The following is an 18,092-nucleotide window of genomic DNA, read 5'->3' on the forward strand; positions in this document are numbered from 1 at the left end:
ACCTAGCACAAATCCTCCACACCCCCTCCCAACACATATCCCCCTGAATCATTACTCCTAGCCCCCCTAAATTGCCCCTCCTAGAACAATTCTTACCCCCTGCCACCCCCTCAATCTCCTTGCGATGCCCTCCCCCCCCCCCACATAATACCATAGTGCCCAGGGCAGGCACCCCTCCAGTCCACCCCTTGTCCCAGCCCTGTTTGGAGAAAAATAATATTATTTAGTGTCAATTTAACTGAACTCCTAGAACAAGCCTTTAAAATTAAGCCCCCGCCAACTCTGACACATAACCTATCACTTACTGCTGGTGCTGGTGTGATATATATACATATTGTGGTGACGTTTGTTATTGCCCGGAAAGGTTTTCTCGGTAGAAGTGGACTTTGTATAGGTGTAACGTATTCTGTCCCTCTCAGTTTACATAGTAAAGTCTGTCCTTCCTCCTCCTTGTGTTCCTCACTACGTGTGCTGTGATATGCAATTTCTAAGGGTCAAAAGGCAGTTATTTTAGATTTACGTCTCCTTTTATGTTTTAAGGAATTCTTGCAGCGTAAGGTAAGGCGCCAGGATAGAGATTTACACCAGCAAAGTAGTCAGTCAAAACAGCCCATGTGGCTATTTGACACTTGATAAATATAGAATGGTATTTTTCAATTACAGGTGTTCCGAATATACTGCAAGAATCAGGAGCTTGAATGAAAGGAAGCATGTCTGTTGACCATATTTGTTGGATTCTAGTTTAGATTATAAAATGTAAGCATCTCTTGCTTATTCAAATATTTGAAGTCCCCACGCTCCTGGGGCTGACAAAATAGGCACTAATCTAATATACCTAAATTTTCTAATATAACATTCCATATATCAACCCCCTAATGTAGTGAATATAAAATTATGATTATACAAATAGTCACTGGTGCCACCTTATAAAGAATGTGAATACTATAAGCCACACCTGACAAAATTATTTTAACCAGATATGAGGTAGCGGTATCTACTCAACATAAAAAATATTTGAAATACATATAATAGAAATAATAGTGTTTATATACACTTACAGGCCACTTTATTAGGTGCACATTGCTAGTACCGGGTTAGACCCCTTTTGCCTTCAGATCTGCCTTAATTCTTCATGGCATAGATTCAACAAGGTGTTGGAAACGTTCCTCAGAGATTTTGGTCCATATTGACATGAGAGCATCACACAGTTGCTGCTGATTTGTCGGCTGCACATTCATGATGCAAATCTCCAGTTCTACCTCATCCTAAAGGTGCTCTATTGGATTGAAATATGGGGACTGTGGAGGCCATTGGAGCACAGTGATCTCATTGTCATGTTCAAGAAACTAGTTTGAGATGATTTGAGCTTTGTGAGATGGTGCATTATCCTGCTGGAAGTAGACATCAGAAGATGGGGGACACTGTAGTTATAAAGGGATGGGCATGATCAGCATCAATACTCAGGTAGGCCATGCTGTTTAAACGATGCTCAGTTGGTAATGAGGTGCCCAAAGTGTGCCAATAAAATATCCTCCACACCATTACACCACAGCCACCAACCTGAACCGTTGATACAAGACAGGATGGATCCATGTTTTCAAATTCTGACCCTACCATCTGAATGTCACAGCTGAAGTCAAGACTCATCAGATCAGGCAATTTTTCTCCAGTCTTCTATTGTCCAATTTTAGTGAGCCTGTGTGAATTGTAGCCTCAGTTTCCTGTTTTTAGCTGACAGGGGTGGCACCCGGTGTGGTCTTCTGCTGTGTTGTGCATTCAGAGATGGTATTCTGCATACCTTGGTTGTAACGAGTGGTTATTTGAGTTACTGTTGTCTTTCTACCATCTCGAACCATTCTTCTATAACCTCTGACATCAACAAAGCATTTTTTTTGCACACGACTGCCGCTCACTGCATATTTTCTTTTTCAGACCATTCTCTGTAAACCCTAGAGATGGTTGTGCGTGAAAATCCCAGTAGATCAGCAGTTTTTGAAATACTCAGACGAGCCCATCTGGTACCAACAACCATGCCATGTTCAAAGTCACTTAAATACCCTTTTTCCCCCATTCTGATGCTTGGTTTGAACTTCAGCAAGTAGTTTTCACCAGGTCTAGATGCCTAAATGCATTGCATTGCTGCCATGTGATTGGCTGATTAGCAATTTGTGTTATCAAGCAACTGAACAGGTGAGCCTAATAAAGTGGCCAGTGAGTGTATGTTCGTATAGTCCACCAGTGATAGGTGCCAATATCCCATCTAATTATTATAAGCACAATTCATAAATAACCAATCCGTTTGATAAACTCCAATTCCCCATGTGCCAAGTGAAGACAAATTCTCAGCATTCCATCGCACACACTGTCTCTTAATGCCTGTCATGTTACTGACAGGCATTAGTGCTTTCAAGATGTAATTCCCAGCTCTCTTCAATATTCAGTCTTATTACCTTTTAAAAGAAAGAAACTCAAATATTGTAGTACCAAACATTCAATTTATTTCTGTCCCGGTTATAATAACACTCACAAGCATATAAAATTATTCAACGTTTCCAATAAAACAATCATGCAGTCAGGCTTGTCTCCCCAGTATGCCAAGGGATAAGCATCTCATCCGATCCTTGCCACTGTCACTTGCCATCACGTCACTTCTGGCAAGTCCTGACATTACTTACGTTTGCCGCGCGGTCAAACTAACGCGTTTCGTCTACTGACTTTCTCAGGGGGTTCAGTTTATTGGAAAGGCAGGCACAGCGACCTATTTTTTTTTTTTTTTTTTTTTTTTTTTTTTTTAATGCTTTCAAACAAGATTCACACAACTTTCACTCCAGATTAGCCCATTTTCACATTCGATTCAGTTAGAAAAAAGGTTTACTCTTGGCTGAAAATGTATGAATTTTGAGTGAAAACATTAATGAAATACACAGGGGTCTATTTATGATGGTGCATTCTGTATATTGGCAATCTTTCATGAACAAATGTATTTGAAAAATGTAGGGTTATTTAATTATAGTGGTTTTGCATGGTTGCTGGTTGGCTGAATCATCCACCTCTTTATATTCGTTGGGATTCTGATGAGATTTTGAGTTGCCAGCTCCTCATTCCTGCTGCACCCAGGACTTTGGTCTCATTCTCCAAGGTGCTGGAGCCCCCTTCCCTGTCCTATCACAATATAAAATGCTCTAATGGTTAGAGAACTTGGATAAGAGGGGTTTGAGCATCACTTTTGGAGCAGTAAGGAGTGATATTGAGTGTGATATTGAGTGTCTCGATTAGAAGGGTCTCTTCTTCTGTAGGTGCCTGATGTTTCTTCATCATGTCAACTGCTATAGGTTCATCTACAGTCCAGGTGTGCTCTAAGTATATTTGAAAATACTGTAATTTCATTTAAAAGCATATTTTCCTTTTTTTTTTCCTGCAGACCACAACAGCTTCATTCCAGATTCAGAGGGCGATCTTCTCTTCTTATTGGACAGCTCAGGGAGTGTCACCTATGATGAGTTTTCCAATGTCAAAGAGTTTATTGGGGATCTCTTGCATCCATTCACGTATGGACCACAGGACGTGCAAGCTAGCGTTGTGCAGATCAGCACTGACCCCACTCTGGAATTCCCACTTAACCAGTATACATCCAGCCAGGATGTGCAAAAGGCCATCCGGAACATACAGCAACGGATGGGTGACACCAACACAGGCAAAGCTCTGGATTATGTGAAAGAGCAGCTGTATACAGAGAAGTTTGGCTCCAGAGTTGATGTTCCCAAAGTGATGGTGTGGGTGACTGATGGATTGTCCACGGATGACATCTCTAAGCCAATGCAGCTTCTCAAGGACATGGGAGTTACAGTATTTATTGTTTGCACAACGGGTCGAGGAAATTTTGAGGAACTGTCTGCAGCAGCCAGTCAACCAGATGAGAAATACCTTAAATTTGTAGATAAGGATGACCTTGGTATCATTACAAAAGAACTACGGGACTCTATTATTGGTATGTGGATAGATCTCACAATAAGCCATTTCATATTTATTAAATGCAAGTTGGTATTGATCATTCCTCAAGCCTAATGGCATAATTCCCTTTTATTGCTCCTAAACAGCGAGACGGCTACATTTACAGATGGTTTAAGGTAAAAAGCTTAACCTGCTATATATATATATATATATATATATATATATATATATATATATATATATATAGACATATATATATATATATATATATATATATATATAGACATATATATATAGATATATTTACATTTTTTTTAATTATTATTTCTGGCTATCCAGTATTGAGATTAACACCGCCCTTTCAACCAAGATGCTGGCCCAACATTTCTGTAATGCACTTAAACAAACATAGCAGGTCATCTCCTTATCTTCAGCCTGTAATTGGACAGTGAATAAACAGCAGCACAGTAAGGAGTCACCCCTCTGTTCACTCTGATCTCTCCTCCTACCAGAATGTTCTCTGCCAGCTTGTATGTACTTGAAGCACAACTGATTAGTCTGCAGTGCTGACCCTCCTTTACCCACACTAAGCGCTACTGTACTGATGAAAAAAAGGAAAAAGTGGCATCTACACCAAAAATGCATTTAAACATTTATTTATAAACGCCCAGCTATTTTCATTGGGATTTCTTGCATATCTACCTGAAATTCAGCTTTAGAATGAACTGCATGCAAAGTTATGATTTTATTTTGGGTGGGGAATCACAGTGATATAATGTTTTATATTAGTAACATATTTTATATAATGAAGAATGCAACAGGAGGACCTGGAGCACACAAAAGGTGGAGGGGACATCCAAAACTTCTGGGCAGAGAGAAACAAGAGTCCAGATTTAGGAGTATTCAAGTTATATTAGAAACCAAGGCTCACCCAGCCTCCAGCTTTTACAAAAAAATGTAATTCTGGCCAAACTATATACATTCAAATATATACAGTACATACTCTTATCAAGCAGTATAAGCACTGAACCATGTAGCTGCAGGTACTGTGGAACAAATCATCCTCACAACAGAAGCATTAAAGTCTTTAAATGTATTCTCTCAGCAGCTAAGCTGACTAGTCTCCCTCTCCAAACCATAACTGAGAAGCTTGGCACATCCTGCTCCCTTTCCTAGCAGTGAGCCAGTAGAGTTCCAGCCCCAGTAAGCATGAAGCAGGAGCTTCAAGGGCCAGCCAATACAGAGGACTTTGGTGGCTTGTTTCAAAGCTCATTTACTGCATTTTAGGAATATGTAAATATTTGAATACTTAGTCTGGTCAAAGGGTTACTTCAATTTTATTTTGAGTGGGTCATCTAATTCAAAAGTAATTTGTAAAGTACGGGAAATCATAGTATCCAATCAGGACCCACTTGTGTACTGATGGTTTTTACATGAGGACAGTAAGCTACCTTTTTTTTTTTCATTTTTATTTAGGTTGAAAGCAGTTTGTAAAGTACAGTAACCATAACATCGAATTGGGACCCAGTTGGGTACAGTAAGGAACATTTTTTGTTAGGGTTGTTATTGTAAAGTGAATCTACCTTACGTGGGAACAGCACACAGTCCTGCAACAACTTATTAAAAGGGAATGTGAGAATATATGAATATGGAATCTAACAAACTGAAGCTACCAATGTTTGTTTATCTTTCAGATACGGCATAGGTCAGTGGCAGGTAGCTCCTTCCTAGTACTGCTTGACCAGAATCATCATTAAGTCAGTTAGAATAGGCCTTCTTTGCCCGCAGACCTCTCTGTGGACTACTGTGGCAGTAGTTCCAACCCTGGCCAAAGAACTTTCAGTTATTCTAGCTCTTTACCCAAGGGCTTCCATCTTCAATTTTCAGAAGTGATGTAAGCAGTCTGGGCATCCCTTGTTATAATCGTGCAATACCGGCTGTAGTCATATATTGGAAATTATAGTTATATCAGCACTGGCTACCTCGGGTACTTTTTCTATAGTATAATAAAAAGAAAAGACCAATAACTTATAGAAACCAATAAGAATTTATCTTTCACTGCTCTGAAATCTGGAAAAATAAATTCACACCAATCCGGTGACACTAACAGTGCACCTGGCTGACATCTACCACCCATCCACCAGGTAAGTGGCCAATTTCCCTGGGTCCCATGCTGGCCAGACCAGATTATCCACACTTGCCTACTTTAAATAGTGCCTCCCTTGCCTGCTGAGCTCTTATCTTGCTTTTTCGATGCAGATAATTGCATTTGTTTAATATATTTGTACTTTAGCGTGATCCCTTGCACAAGCCATGTTTACCGAATCTTTTTAGCTATTTGTAAGAGGTTTATTTTTATTTTTCCCACCAAGCTATATATATTTTCTGCTGACCAGCAGTTGTGACGTAGTAAAATATTTATCTTTAGACCTGAGTAAGACGGTGACACGCCTTTGGTTACTAGATATAGATCATATGTTTGGCTAGCTCTGGCTGCTGTTTGCAGATCTATGACATAGCAAGTGCTAGTTATTTACAGGCACTATAAAGGGCGCAGAGGGAATCTTTGCCAGCATGGAGTGGAATCCAGTATAATTAGTCATTTCACAGGCTTGTGATCAGGTAAGCATAGTCCATAGTCACTATTCCAATGTCAGATTGCAACTAAAATTATAAACAATCTGGTTCCTCTATTTAATAGAACCTTAAGAACCTTCCCTCCACTCTCTAGATGCCAGATCCTTCCTTCTACTCTCTAGGACAGTGATGGCGAACCTTGGCACCCCAGATGTTTTGGAACTACATAACTACATTTCCCATGATGCTCAACTACACTGCAGAGTGCAAGGACCTCCAGGACCTTTCCTATACTCTGTAGTACATCCAAAACCTTCTCTCTACTCTCTAGAACCGCCATAACCTTCCCTTTACTATCTTGAACCCTGAGAACCATCAGCCTACTTTCTAGTATCCAAAACCCTCCCGCTACTCTCTATAACCCCCAGAACCTTCCCTCTACTCTCTAGTATCTATAGTACCTATCCTGTACTCTTTGTAACCTCCAGAGCCACCCTCTAATATATTAAACTCCCAGATCATTTCTTCTACACTCTAGAACCCACAGAACCTTACCTCTACTGTCTTTAGCCCCCAGAATCTTCCCACTACTCTCTTGAACCACTGGAATCGTTCCTCTACTCTCTAGAAGCCCCAGAACAATTCTTCTACTCTTAGGAACCCACAAAACCTTCCTTCTATTCTCCAGAACCTTTCCTCTACTCTCCATAAACCTCTAGAACCCTCAATCTACTCTTTATAACCACCAGAACCATTTCATACCTCTCTAGTACCTCCAGAACCCTCCTACTCTGCATTACCTCCAGAACCCTTTGTCTACTCTCTAGAACCCCTAGTACCTTCTCACAACTTTCTAGAACCCCCCAGCATATTCCATCTATGCTCTGTCCTTTTTCCTAGATGTATGACTACAAGGAAAATAAAACATGACAAACTGTATGATATAGTGGGCTTCACAAAGAGTTATTTTACTCTTAAAATCTGAGATAAAATAATTTGTAGATTTTTTTCAAACATTTTTCTGCAATTCACAAAAAAAAAGCTAATAAAATAAAACATGAGTTATTTCATCAAAATGTGAGGCATTTTACTCATGAAACCATTTGGTGTTTTATCTCATGGGATACCCGGTGGGATGGACGAATAGCGAAGGATTAAATCCCCTGTCAGTTTTTAGTGCTAATAAAGAGTTAAAATGGTTTAAAACAATCCCTAAAGGCCCTATGTGCGGTTTTGTAGCGTTAAAACTGCTTCACAATAGAAAGTGACGGAAATAAATGAATTTTAACTCACCACAACCACACCAAAAATGCCCGACAGCGTTTGCGGAGCATTACCATAGACTTGAATGGGAGGTGTTGAAAGGCTTTAAACGCCTCCTGACTCGACATAAGGCTTCAATTTTGAAGCAACACAACACTAATGCTTAGTGTGAACAGCACAATTATATCTTGTGCATAGGTGTTTTTAACGCTTGTCAAACGCCTCCTCTTAATGCCAGTGTGAGTTGACTGTAATGCTGTTTTATGAATTATTTGTGAGGGAAAAACTCATGAGGTGATAATGAATTGACATTTTCAGCATCTTATGACATAATGTGTCACGTGATTCAATTATCGCATGAGATATTCTTTAGTGAATTGAGCCCACTATGTCAGTAGCAGTATCACAGCAGTCCTTCCACCGCAACAGTTTTCTTACCCATGGATCTGTTATTTTATTTTGTATTTCCTGTAGCAGACCAAGGTGTCCAACAAGTGTAAAGTAAAACTAAACTATCGTGCCAATTTGTATTCTCTCGGGCAGACTCTTCTACACAGATATCTAAAAAAAAGTAAACGCAGACTCTTAGGCCGCGTACACACGCGGGGACTGTTCGCCCAACTTTGTCCGTCAAACAGTTTCGGCAAACAGTCCGCTCAAAATTAGCATGGACGGACATGGCCACACACGACGGACGAACAGTTTGCTGAAACCGTGCGCGATGACGTGAACGGCACGTACGACGGGACGAAAAATACGACGTCCTATACAGTGCATTATAACTTTCGGCGTGTAAATCCTTTCTGAGCATGCGCGGAACTTAGTTTGACGAACAAGCCTACACACGAGGGGAATTTCCGAAAAACCTTGTTCAGCGGACTGTTCGCTGAAACTGTCCACTGAAAGCCCACACACGAGCGGACTGTCCGCTGAAACTTGGTTTCCGCGGACAGTTTCAGCGAACAGTCCCCGCGTGTGTACGCGTCCCTAGATATCTACACAGATATCGAAAAAAGTAAAAACTGAATAATCAGTTCTCATCAATAAGAGCAATCAATAAACATAGGTGAATAGCCCACTACCATTGGTGGAACATAAATGGATGAACCAACTTCCAAAAAATTATTAATAATTAGTAGCTAGTGTTCAATATTAATCAATAGCTATGATACTTCAAAATCCATTATTGTGAAGTATCATAGCTATTGATTAATATTGAACACTAGCTACTAATTATTAATCATTTTTTGGAAGTTGGTTCATCCATTTATGTTCCACCGATGGTAGTGGGCTATTCACCTATGTTTATTGTTTGCTTTTATTGATGAGAACTGATTATTCAGTCATCCCTTTTGTTAGATATCTGTGTAGATTTTAGTAGGCGCCACATTACTTGCCATTCAATATACATCTTTTAGAGTGATTACTATTTATGTTGGCAGCTACTTTTATTAGGTCTCGTTTTTATTACCCTGTTGGTTTGCGCATTAGTACTCCCCCTCTGGTATAACTTGCACTACATAGCTGTTAGTAGATCTAAGTCAGTGGGTTTTTTTTGGGTGTGGAAAACGATCCGCCCAAGTTTTATTCACGTAGCTTGGTCCGTTTTATTCAGATCAGTGTAGATCAAAAGCAAAAGGAAAAACTGCTTAAAAAGCGTTAGCTGGAGTTGGGTTTTATATGTTTGTGTTTTAATTAAAACTGAACTACAGGAAGATATAAAAGAAACAAAGGAATGTAACTCTGTAATCATCGCAGCTGCCATAGACACACCCCTAACTGATCACTGCCATAAAAAATGTCCAGAGATGAGCATTTAATATACCCTTAACTGTATTTTTTATTGCAAGAAGTGTACCTGAATTCCACTTAGTATCAACCTTTTGTAGTTCCTGTAGAGCAGAGCTCAGAGAGTGCAAAGGAAAAGCATAGAACATTAAAAGGAGAGGTATTGGTTTCATTAGACAATAATTTATACTCAACAATGCTGCATCTGTCCCTTGCCAGCTCTAAGAATGAGAACTGAGCGATCAAAGATGGCTGATTGCTCAGCTCTCAGTCTGGTGACTGTCAGTCATGGGCTCTCTGTTCTGCCCCCTCCTCGCTCATTGGTGCGCTGGGCTATGGAGGGGGCAGGAGTGGCTGGTTCAGGCTCTCAGTGGCTTGTTTAGGGGCTGAGCCACCTGCCGGCCGGGCATCTAAGGGGATCCCGACCATATGGTCAGGATCTTTGTTGAGCCTGGACCAGCTCTGTGACGTCAGCCGGCAGCAGGCTTTAGCCCGCTGTTGGCTGAAAAAGGACCACAGGAGTGCAGAACGAACAGCACTGCTGTGATCAATAGTAGAAGTACAACCAAACAAGCTTTGCCTATACTTCTTGTTTAATTAGGTGTATTGCAGTGTAAAGAGCATGCTAATGGGAGAAGATGGCATAGTGACAGAGAGAGGAGCGCAACCCCTGTCCAGGCACAAGGTGGTGGTGGGGACCTCTAATGCCATGTACACACGGCCAGACTTTTCTAAAACAATTCGACCGTGTGTGGGCTTCAACTGACCTTTGCTGTTGAAAAATCAGGCAGACTTTAGATTTAGATGTTTCAAATCTTTCCGTCGGACTCGAGTCCGGTCAAAAATTTTCTGTTCGTCTGTATGCTAGTCCGATGGATGAAAACCGACGCTAGGGCAGCTATTGGCTACAAACTTCCTTATTCTAGTCCGGTCGTATTACGTTCAAATCCGTCTGACTTTGTTGTTATTGTGTGTGGCCAAGTCCGTCGGGAAAACCGTCAGACCTAGTCTGCCAGAAAGTCCAGTCGTGTGTACACGGCATAAGAAAGGGTGAAACTGAAGCTGAGAAAGATCATCCCTGCCAGAGCTGTGTAAATCTCATATCTCAAAACATCTCTTGTATGTATTGTATTTACCTGTTTGCCTGTAATTTGTTTTATAAATCCATTCAAAACTACATGTCCATCTAAGGCCGCGTACACACGGGCGGATTGTCTGCCCAACTAAGTTCGTCAGACAATCCGACAGACAGTCCGTTCAAAATTTGCATGAACGGACTTGACCACACACGATGAGCAGACAGTCCGCTGAAAGCGTGCGTGATGACGTGTACAGCACGTACGACGGGACTAGAAAAACAACGTCCTATACACTGCAATGCAACCTTCAGCCGTGTAAATCCTTTCTGAGCATGCGCCATACTTAGTCCGTCCAACTTGCCTACACACGAGCGGACTGTCCGCTGAAACCAAGTTTGGACGGACAAAACCAAGTTTGAACGGACTGTCTTACGGAAATTCCGTAAGACTTTGTTCGTCAGATTGTCCGCTGAAAAAGTCAGCTGAAGCCCACACACGAGCGGACTAAGTTGGACAGACAATCCGCCCGTGTGTACGCGGCCTAAGACTCTCCTATCCATAGGGTGACAACGCTGCTGTATAATTTGACTTCAGATCAAACAGCATAGTCACTGTATAATAGGAATTGGGGGAAAAAGGTGTATCTATTGATAGCAGCCAGCAACAGCAGAACCCCCAGCAATAATATACCTTCCCCGCCGCTATAGACCCCCATTAATAATAGATCCACCCCAGCAACACTAGGTCCCACCCAGAAACAATAGATCACCCAGCAACAATAGGTTCAAATTAACAGTAGATCCTCTAGCAGTCAGCATCAACAAACCCTGCAGCACACCCTAGCAACCCTTGCCATTACATACATTCAGTGCTGGAGGTGCCTGCTGCTTTCCTCCACATTCCCGCTGAAAAAAGGCCTCACTAACAGTAATAAACGGGTAATTAAGCTGTGTTATGGACATCAAGAATTTCACCCAGGAAGCCTATAATAAGTTACTATGGAGGTTCTCGTTGGTAACATTTCCTTCTGAAAATACTTGTATCCTGAATTCAATGGAAATCCAATGGCTTCAGTACTTTCTGACTCACTGAGTAAGAATGAATATACAGATTATTTTTTCTGAGTTGTTCCAAGTACTAAAGTAAGATAAGACAGGCCACTAGCATTTTTCAAAGGAGGACAGCAATGGTAGGGCAGTGAAAGGATGATTCCCATATATTCAGAAAAATTAACTACATCCTCTTTCTAACATTAAAGTGTGCATAAACTCTGTGAATTATATTTATTGCAAACTTACATAGGCCCAGTTTGGTTTGATGCAAGTACCCATCTAATATTCAGAGGGGCGCTGGAAATTACCGGAGCAGCTGGCGCTCCATACAGATATTGCCGCAATTTTTCGACTGCTGCTCCAGCAGTTCCCCCTGCGCACACTGACTACAACAGGGGGTCGCCCGCTTGGCACTGCCCCATACATACATAACGTCTAGTATTTTTTTTGTGAATACAGTGTGTTCTCTGATTGGACAAGGTACAGATCTTGACATCATCTGTTCTTCTCTCCACCTGGTCCAATCAAAGAACACCATGTATTTAGTGAAAAAAAAATACAAAGCATTCTACAAATGGCAGAGGTGCCAAGTGAACAAACCCCTGTGTTCAGTATGCAGAAGAGAAGCCATTTGCACAGAACCTGGAAGATCACTCTTATCACTGTATGTAGCACTGACTAGTCCTGAAGATCAGCTTTAACCTCTTGCCACCCATGTAACACATACAGTGCCTTGAAAAAGTATTCATACCCCATAGCTTGCAAAGAACATTACACTTTCTAGATCTCAACCTTTTCAACACAGAGGAACCCTGGAAATAATTTTCCGGTCTTGGGGAACCCCTGCTAAAAATGAAAAATCTACAACTTTGCATACATTAGTGTGATGGTCAATGAGAAGAATGCTTCTTACACTTGTGGTTATTGGGAAGAATTACCCCCTTACAGATAACTAAAAAGATTAATGGTGTCCTTGAGAACTTACCTGAGAGACAGAAATTTACCATTGCTCAGGGAACCCCTAGCAACCTCTAGAGCAGGGGTCTCAAACTGACGGCCCTCCAGCTGTTGCAAAACTACAAGTCCCATCATGCCTCTGCCTGTGGGAGCCATGCTTGTAACTGTCAGCCTTGCAATGCCTCATGGGACTTGTAGTTTAGCAACAGCTGGACGGCCGCCAGTTTGAGACCCCTGCTCTAGAGGAACAGAAGGGTTCCACTGAACCCTGGTTGAGAAACCCTGCTCTAGATGTTCAAAACTGGTAGAGACATCCCCAAAAAGACTTGCGGCTGTAATTGCGGTGAAAGGTGGTTCTACAAATTATTGACTCAGGGACTGAATACAAATGCACACCACACTTTTCACATATTCATTTGTAAAAAAAAAAAATTAAAACCATTTATAATTTTCCTTCCACTTCACAATTATGTGCCACTTTGTGTTGGTCTATCACATAAAATCCCAATAAAATACATTCACGTTTTTGGTTGTAACATGACAAAATGTGGGAAATTTCAAGGGGTGTGAATATTTTTTTCAAGGCACTGTATGTGTAGCGGCAAAGCGGGTGGACTTTAATGTCCACATTACACACAAATGTGTCCATGAATGGCTGATGTGTCTGTGCTGAGAGCGCAATCCCAGCACAGTGACCGAGCTGTCCTGGTGGGGTGGGCTCCTGGTCATGTGACCACTGTGGCACCCAATCACAGTGGTCACATGATCAGGCAGTCCTTTCTATCCCCTGGGTGTGTAGACCCAGTTAAAGCGAGGCCAGGGCTGGACAGGAGGGGGTTAAAATAAAAGCACAGGACTATGTTGCTTATATATTGCAAATATATGTAAAATCAGCACACCACGTCAAGGCGGGTGGAGTGGTTTCCTTTAAAAACAAGTCAGCAATGGCAGATCCCGTATTTCTATCGTCACAGGCTCCCTTTAAATAGCAAATATGATTTCACAGTCTGCTCTGCAAAGCTGTGATCTTTCCTCACATGACAAATTTTTATTAAATTGACCAACAGCTTTTAAAGGGGAGCAAAATATTTCTATATCAGCTAACTAGATACATAGAACAGCAATGGGTTCCTGGAAATTAGAGGTCGACCGATGAGGGTTTTTCTCTGGCCGATGCCGATATTTAGAAATCATGGCGGCCGATGGCCGATATATGATGCCGATTTTTTTTTTTGGGCCGATATGTTAGGCCGATTTTTTTTATTTTATTTATTTTTTTTTTTTTTTATATCCCCCTTCATCTCATAAAACCTAACAGACACCTTTCCCATTGGGGCGTTTTTTTTAGGCGCTTTTTGGCTTAAAATAGCACCTGTAAAGTGCCTGCAAAACGGCTCCCCTGCAGTCTGTGTGAAAGACAGAGTGCTTTTGCACTGAGGCGATGCGCTGGCAGGATGTTAAAAAAAAAAAAAAGTCCTGCAAGCAGCACGTTTGGAGTGGTGTATACCGCTCCTCCACCACTCCTGCCCATTGATATTAATGGGCAACACTGCCGAAGCGCATGCAATGCGATTTGGCAGCGGTGCTTCACGGGCGCATTTAACCTCTTCTTCGGCCACTAGCTGGGTTATATGCGACCCACTAGCAGCCGAATAGCACCGCTAAAATTATGGTAAAGCGCTGCTAAAACTAGCAGCATTTTACCATCAACGCCTGCCCGCTCCAGTGTGAAAGCAGCCTATAAAATAAAAACAGGTAGTCAACTTTTGGACGAAAAAAAAAAATGGGCCAACTACTGTTTTTTAGGTTTTTTTTTTTGTTTTTTTAAAAATCATTTAGTATATTTTTTTCCCCCAAAAAATGCATTTGAAAGACCTCTGCGCTAATGCCGTGTGACATAAAAAATGTTGCAACAACTGCTATTTTATTCCCTAGGATCTCTGCTAAAAAATATATATAATTTTTTGAGGGTCTAAGTGATTTTCTGGCAGAAAATACAGGACTTTTACTTGTAAGCAACAAGTGTCAGAAAAGATTTAGTTTTTAAATGGTTAAACTGAGAACTTCTACACACAGAGTTGAGTTCATAAATTCAAGTGTAAACATTGTATCTTTTTGCTCTTTTCTTGGCAGACTGCCCAGAGAGGAAACAAGTCTCTTCTATGAAGACTCAGAGCCAGTTCACACAGGGGCAACACACTTCCAGGACGACTTTGTGAGGCAACTTGGAGACTTCTTGAACACGACTTGGACAGGACCTGAGGCAACTTACAACGCGACTTTAAGTCGCCCCAGGCCAGGCGACTTTTGCCGTGGCCAATCAGAGAATGAGCTCTGAAGGGGAAACTCCACGCCAAATTTATGAAAAAAAATTGGCGTGGGTTCCCCCTCCGAGAGCATACCAGGCCCTTAGGTCTGGTATGGATTCTAAGGGGGACCCCCTATGCCGAAAATATGGCATGGGGGTCCCCCCAGATCCATATCAGACCCTTATCTGAGCACACTAGCCAGCCAGGAAAGGGGGTGGGGACGAGCGAGCGCCCCCCCTCCTGAGCCGTACCAGGCCGCATGCCCTCAACATGGTGGGTGCCTTGGGGGAAGGGGGGGCCGCGCGGCCCCCCCACCCCAAAGCACCTTGTCCCCATGTTGATGAGGACAAGGGCCTCTTCCCGACAACCCTGGCCGTTGGTCGTCGGGGTCTGCGGGCGGGGGGCTTATCGGAATCCGGGAGCCCCCTTTAATAAGGGGGCCCCTGGATACCGGCCCCCCACCCTATGTGAATGAGTATGGGGTACAAGGTACCCCTACCCATTCACCTGTAAAAAAAAAAACAACACACAAGGGTTAAAATAGTTTATTGCACAGCTCCGGGGGTCTTCTGGCCGTCTTCGGGGGTCTTCTCGCCGGACTCCACTATCTTCTGCTAGCTCTTTTGCTAGCGGAGGAGCCCGGCTTTCTTCTTCACCACCGCCGCCCTCTTCTTCTGACTTCGGGGGTCTTGTCCCCCTCTTCGGTTCTTCTTGCCGGGCCACCGCGCCTTCTTCTAGCTCTTTTACAGGCGATGGCCCGGTCTTCTGTCGCCACTGTCGCCGTCTTCTGTTCTTTAGACTAGGGGCGACCTGAAGTCGGATCTGAGTCGCCCCTGTGTGAACCGGCTCTTAGAGCTGATAATTCTGTGACAGTCGCCTCCGTATAGACGGAGATCCGACTTGTAGGCGACCTCCATTGAAATCAACGGGTACCAGTCGCCTACAAGTTGGATTGAAGTAGTACAGGAACCTTTTCTGAAGTCGGAGCGACTTCAGTAGTGTGCATTAAGACAGCTCTCATTCACTTACATTGATTTTTACATGTTGTCCCACCTGAGGCGACTAGGGGCGACCTGAAGTCGGATCTGAGTCGCCCCTGTGTGAACCGGCTCTCAGGCAACTTACACTGACTTCTATTACAGAAGTCATTTCCAAGTCGCACTGTTCTAAATCGGCCTTTTTATGAGCTCAATCGGCCGATGCCGATTAATTAAAAAACTGCAAATATCGGCCGGCAGATATATCGGTCAACCTCTACTGGAAATTAGAGCAGATCTTGCAGACATAAAGCCAATGGACAGTGTTGTAGTGCGCATTGGAACATTACCAAAAACCTTATTGTGCATGCCTCATACTATAAAGTTTGCTTACACAAATTGTGAATTTGTTTGAAAGTTTCTTATCTGAAGATCCTGCCACAAGATTACACAGGGGTGTATTAATAAAATATTCACATGGCTGTTCGTCCATCGAAACTGCATGCACATTTGTCCCATGTCAATGGGGCAAAAGAGAATGTTCTCAGGCTGTATTCCCTGGAGATTGACTGTTGGGCCGCGTACACATGATCAGAATTTTGGTCGGAAAAAGCTCTGATGGTTTTCTCGACGGAATTCCGACAGGATTTCGCTCAAGCTGTCTTGCATACACACGGTCACACCAAATTCTGACCGTACAAGAACGCGGTGACGTACAACATGTATGACGGGACTAGAAAAAGGAAGTTCAATAGCCAGTAGCCAATAGCTTCCTTCTCATAGTTGAATCTGAACACGCTTGAGTTTCTCCATGTCGTAATTGCATACACACAAACGCATTTTAGGATGGGAACTTTTTCCGACCAAAAAATAAAGAACATGCTCTCAAACTTTTGCTGATGGAAATTCGACCAACAAAAGTCCAATGGAGCATACACACGGTCGCATTTTCCAACCAAAAGCTCTCATCGGTCTTTTGCTGACCAAATTTCCGCTCATGTGTACGCGACATTAGGCCTCTTGCACACTGCAGCTTGAAAAAGCTCAGTACAGCTTTTTTTTATACAGCCCAATAATTGTAATGTGCCTATGCACACGTGTGTAATGTGCCTATGCACACAGGCACGAAAACAAGCGCCGTGCATTCTTCAGTAAAAACAAGATTGAAAAAATCTGCTTTTTTGGTCAATTCACACCTCATGCACGCAAATGCGCACGAATGCGCTCAAATACTAATTTACACATTGTGCTGAAAGAGAACGCAAGAATAAGCTTGCGTGAAAATGCGAGTGCGCGCAAAAATTGCACAAACGCATATAGGCAAAAATGCACGTAAATACACGCAAATACATACCAAAAAAGAACGTCTGAAAAATGAGATGCTTAAACAGCAGTATCATGCGAAGAGGCCTTATGCCCTGTACACATGGTCGGACTTTCTGACGGAAAATGTGCGATCGGATCTTGTTGTCGGAAAATCCGATCGTGTGTGGGCTCCATCTGACTTTTTCCGTCTGAATTTCCAACACAAAGTTTGAGAGCAGGATCTAAAATTTTCTGACAACAAAATCCAATCGTTTAAATTATGATCGTGTGTAGACCATTCCAACGGACACAGTGTCACGCATGCTCAGAATAAATTGCGAGACGAAAGCTATTGGCTACTGCCCTCTTTATAGTCACCGCGTTCTGAACGATCATTTCAGATTTTCCGACAACTTTGTGCGACCATGTGTATGCAAGACAAGTTTGAGCCAAAATCCGTCAGAAAAAATTTGACGGATTTTGATGTCGGAATGTCCAACCGTGCGTGCAGAGCATAATACATAGAAAGAAAAAAAAATGTGAATGGGGAAAATACCACATTATTGTCTACTGAGATAGATGATGCTGAGTATCACAGAAAACAAGTATGCTCTTTTGCTCCACCTAGTGGCCATAATGCAGTATTTTCCCCATTCACATTTTTTTCGATGTATAAAATGCGATCTGCAGGGACTACAGCCTGAGAACATTCATGAATGACCAACTATGCAAAGTTTTTATAAATACACCCCTAATTCAACCGCAAAAAACACACACACACACACACACATACACACAAGAGGGCGCAAGCTCTTCTTGCATTACCACAAAGCA

The 18,092-nt window shown here is 42.3% G+C and overlaps 1 protein-coding gene across 4 annotated transcripts in view; it reads left to right on the plus strand.

The window, feature by feature from the left end:
- Nucleotides 1-18,092, plus strand: part of VWA1 (von Willebrand factor A domain containing 1) — a 193,668-nt gene that overhangs the window by 104,346 nt on the left and 71,230 nt on the right. For all 4 annotated transcript variants that reach the window (XM_077457579.1, XM_077457580.1, XM_077457578.1 and 1 more), the window contains exon 2: nucleotides 3,422-3,988. In XM_077457579.1, the coding sequence (XP_077313705.1) occupies nucleotides 3,422-3,988 (567 nt within the window). The remainder of the gene's footprint in view (nucleotides 1-3,421; nucleotides 3,989-18,092) is intronic.

The sequence above is a fragment of the Lithobates pipiens genome, unplaced genomic scaffold, assembly GCF_037356315.1.
Source record: "Lithobates pipiens isolate NorthernLeopardFrog02 unplaced genomic scaffold, aLitPip1_a1.2 Scaffold_27, whole genome shotgun sequence".
NCBI lineage: Eukaryota > Metazoa > Chordata > Amphibia > Anura > Ranidae > Lithobates > Lithobates pipiens.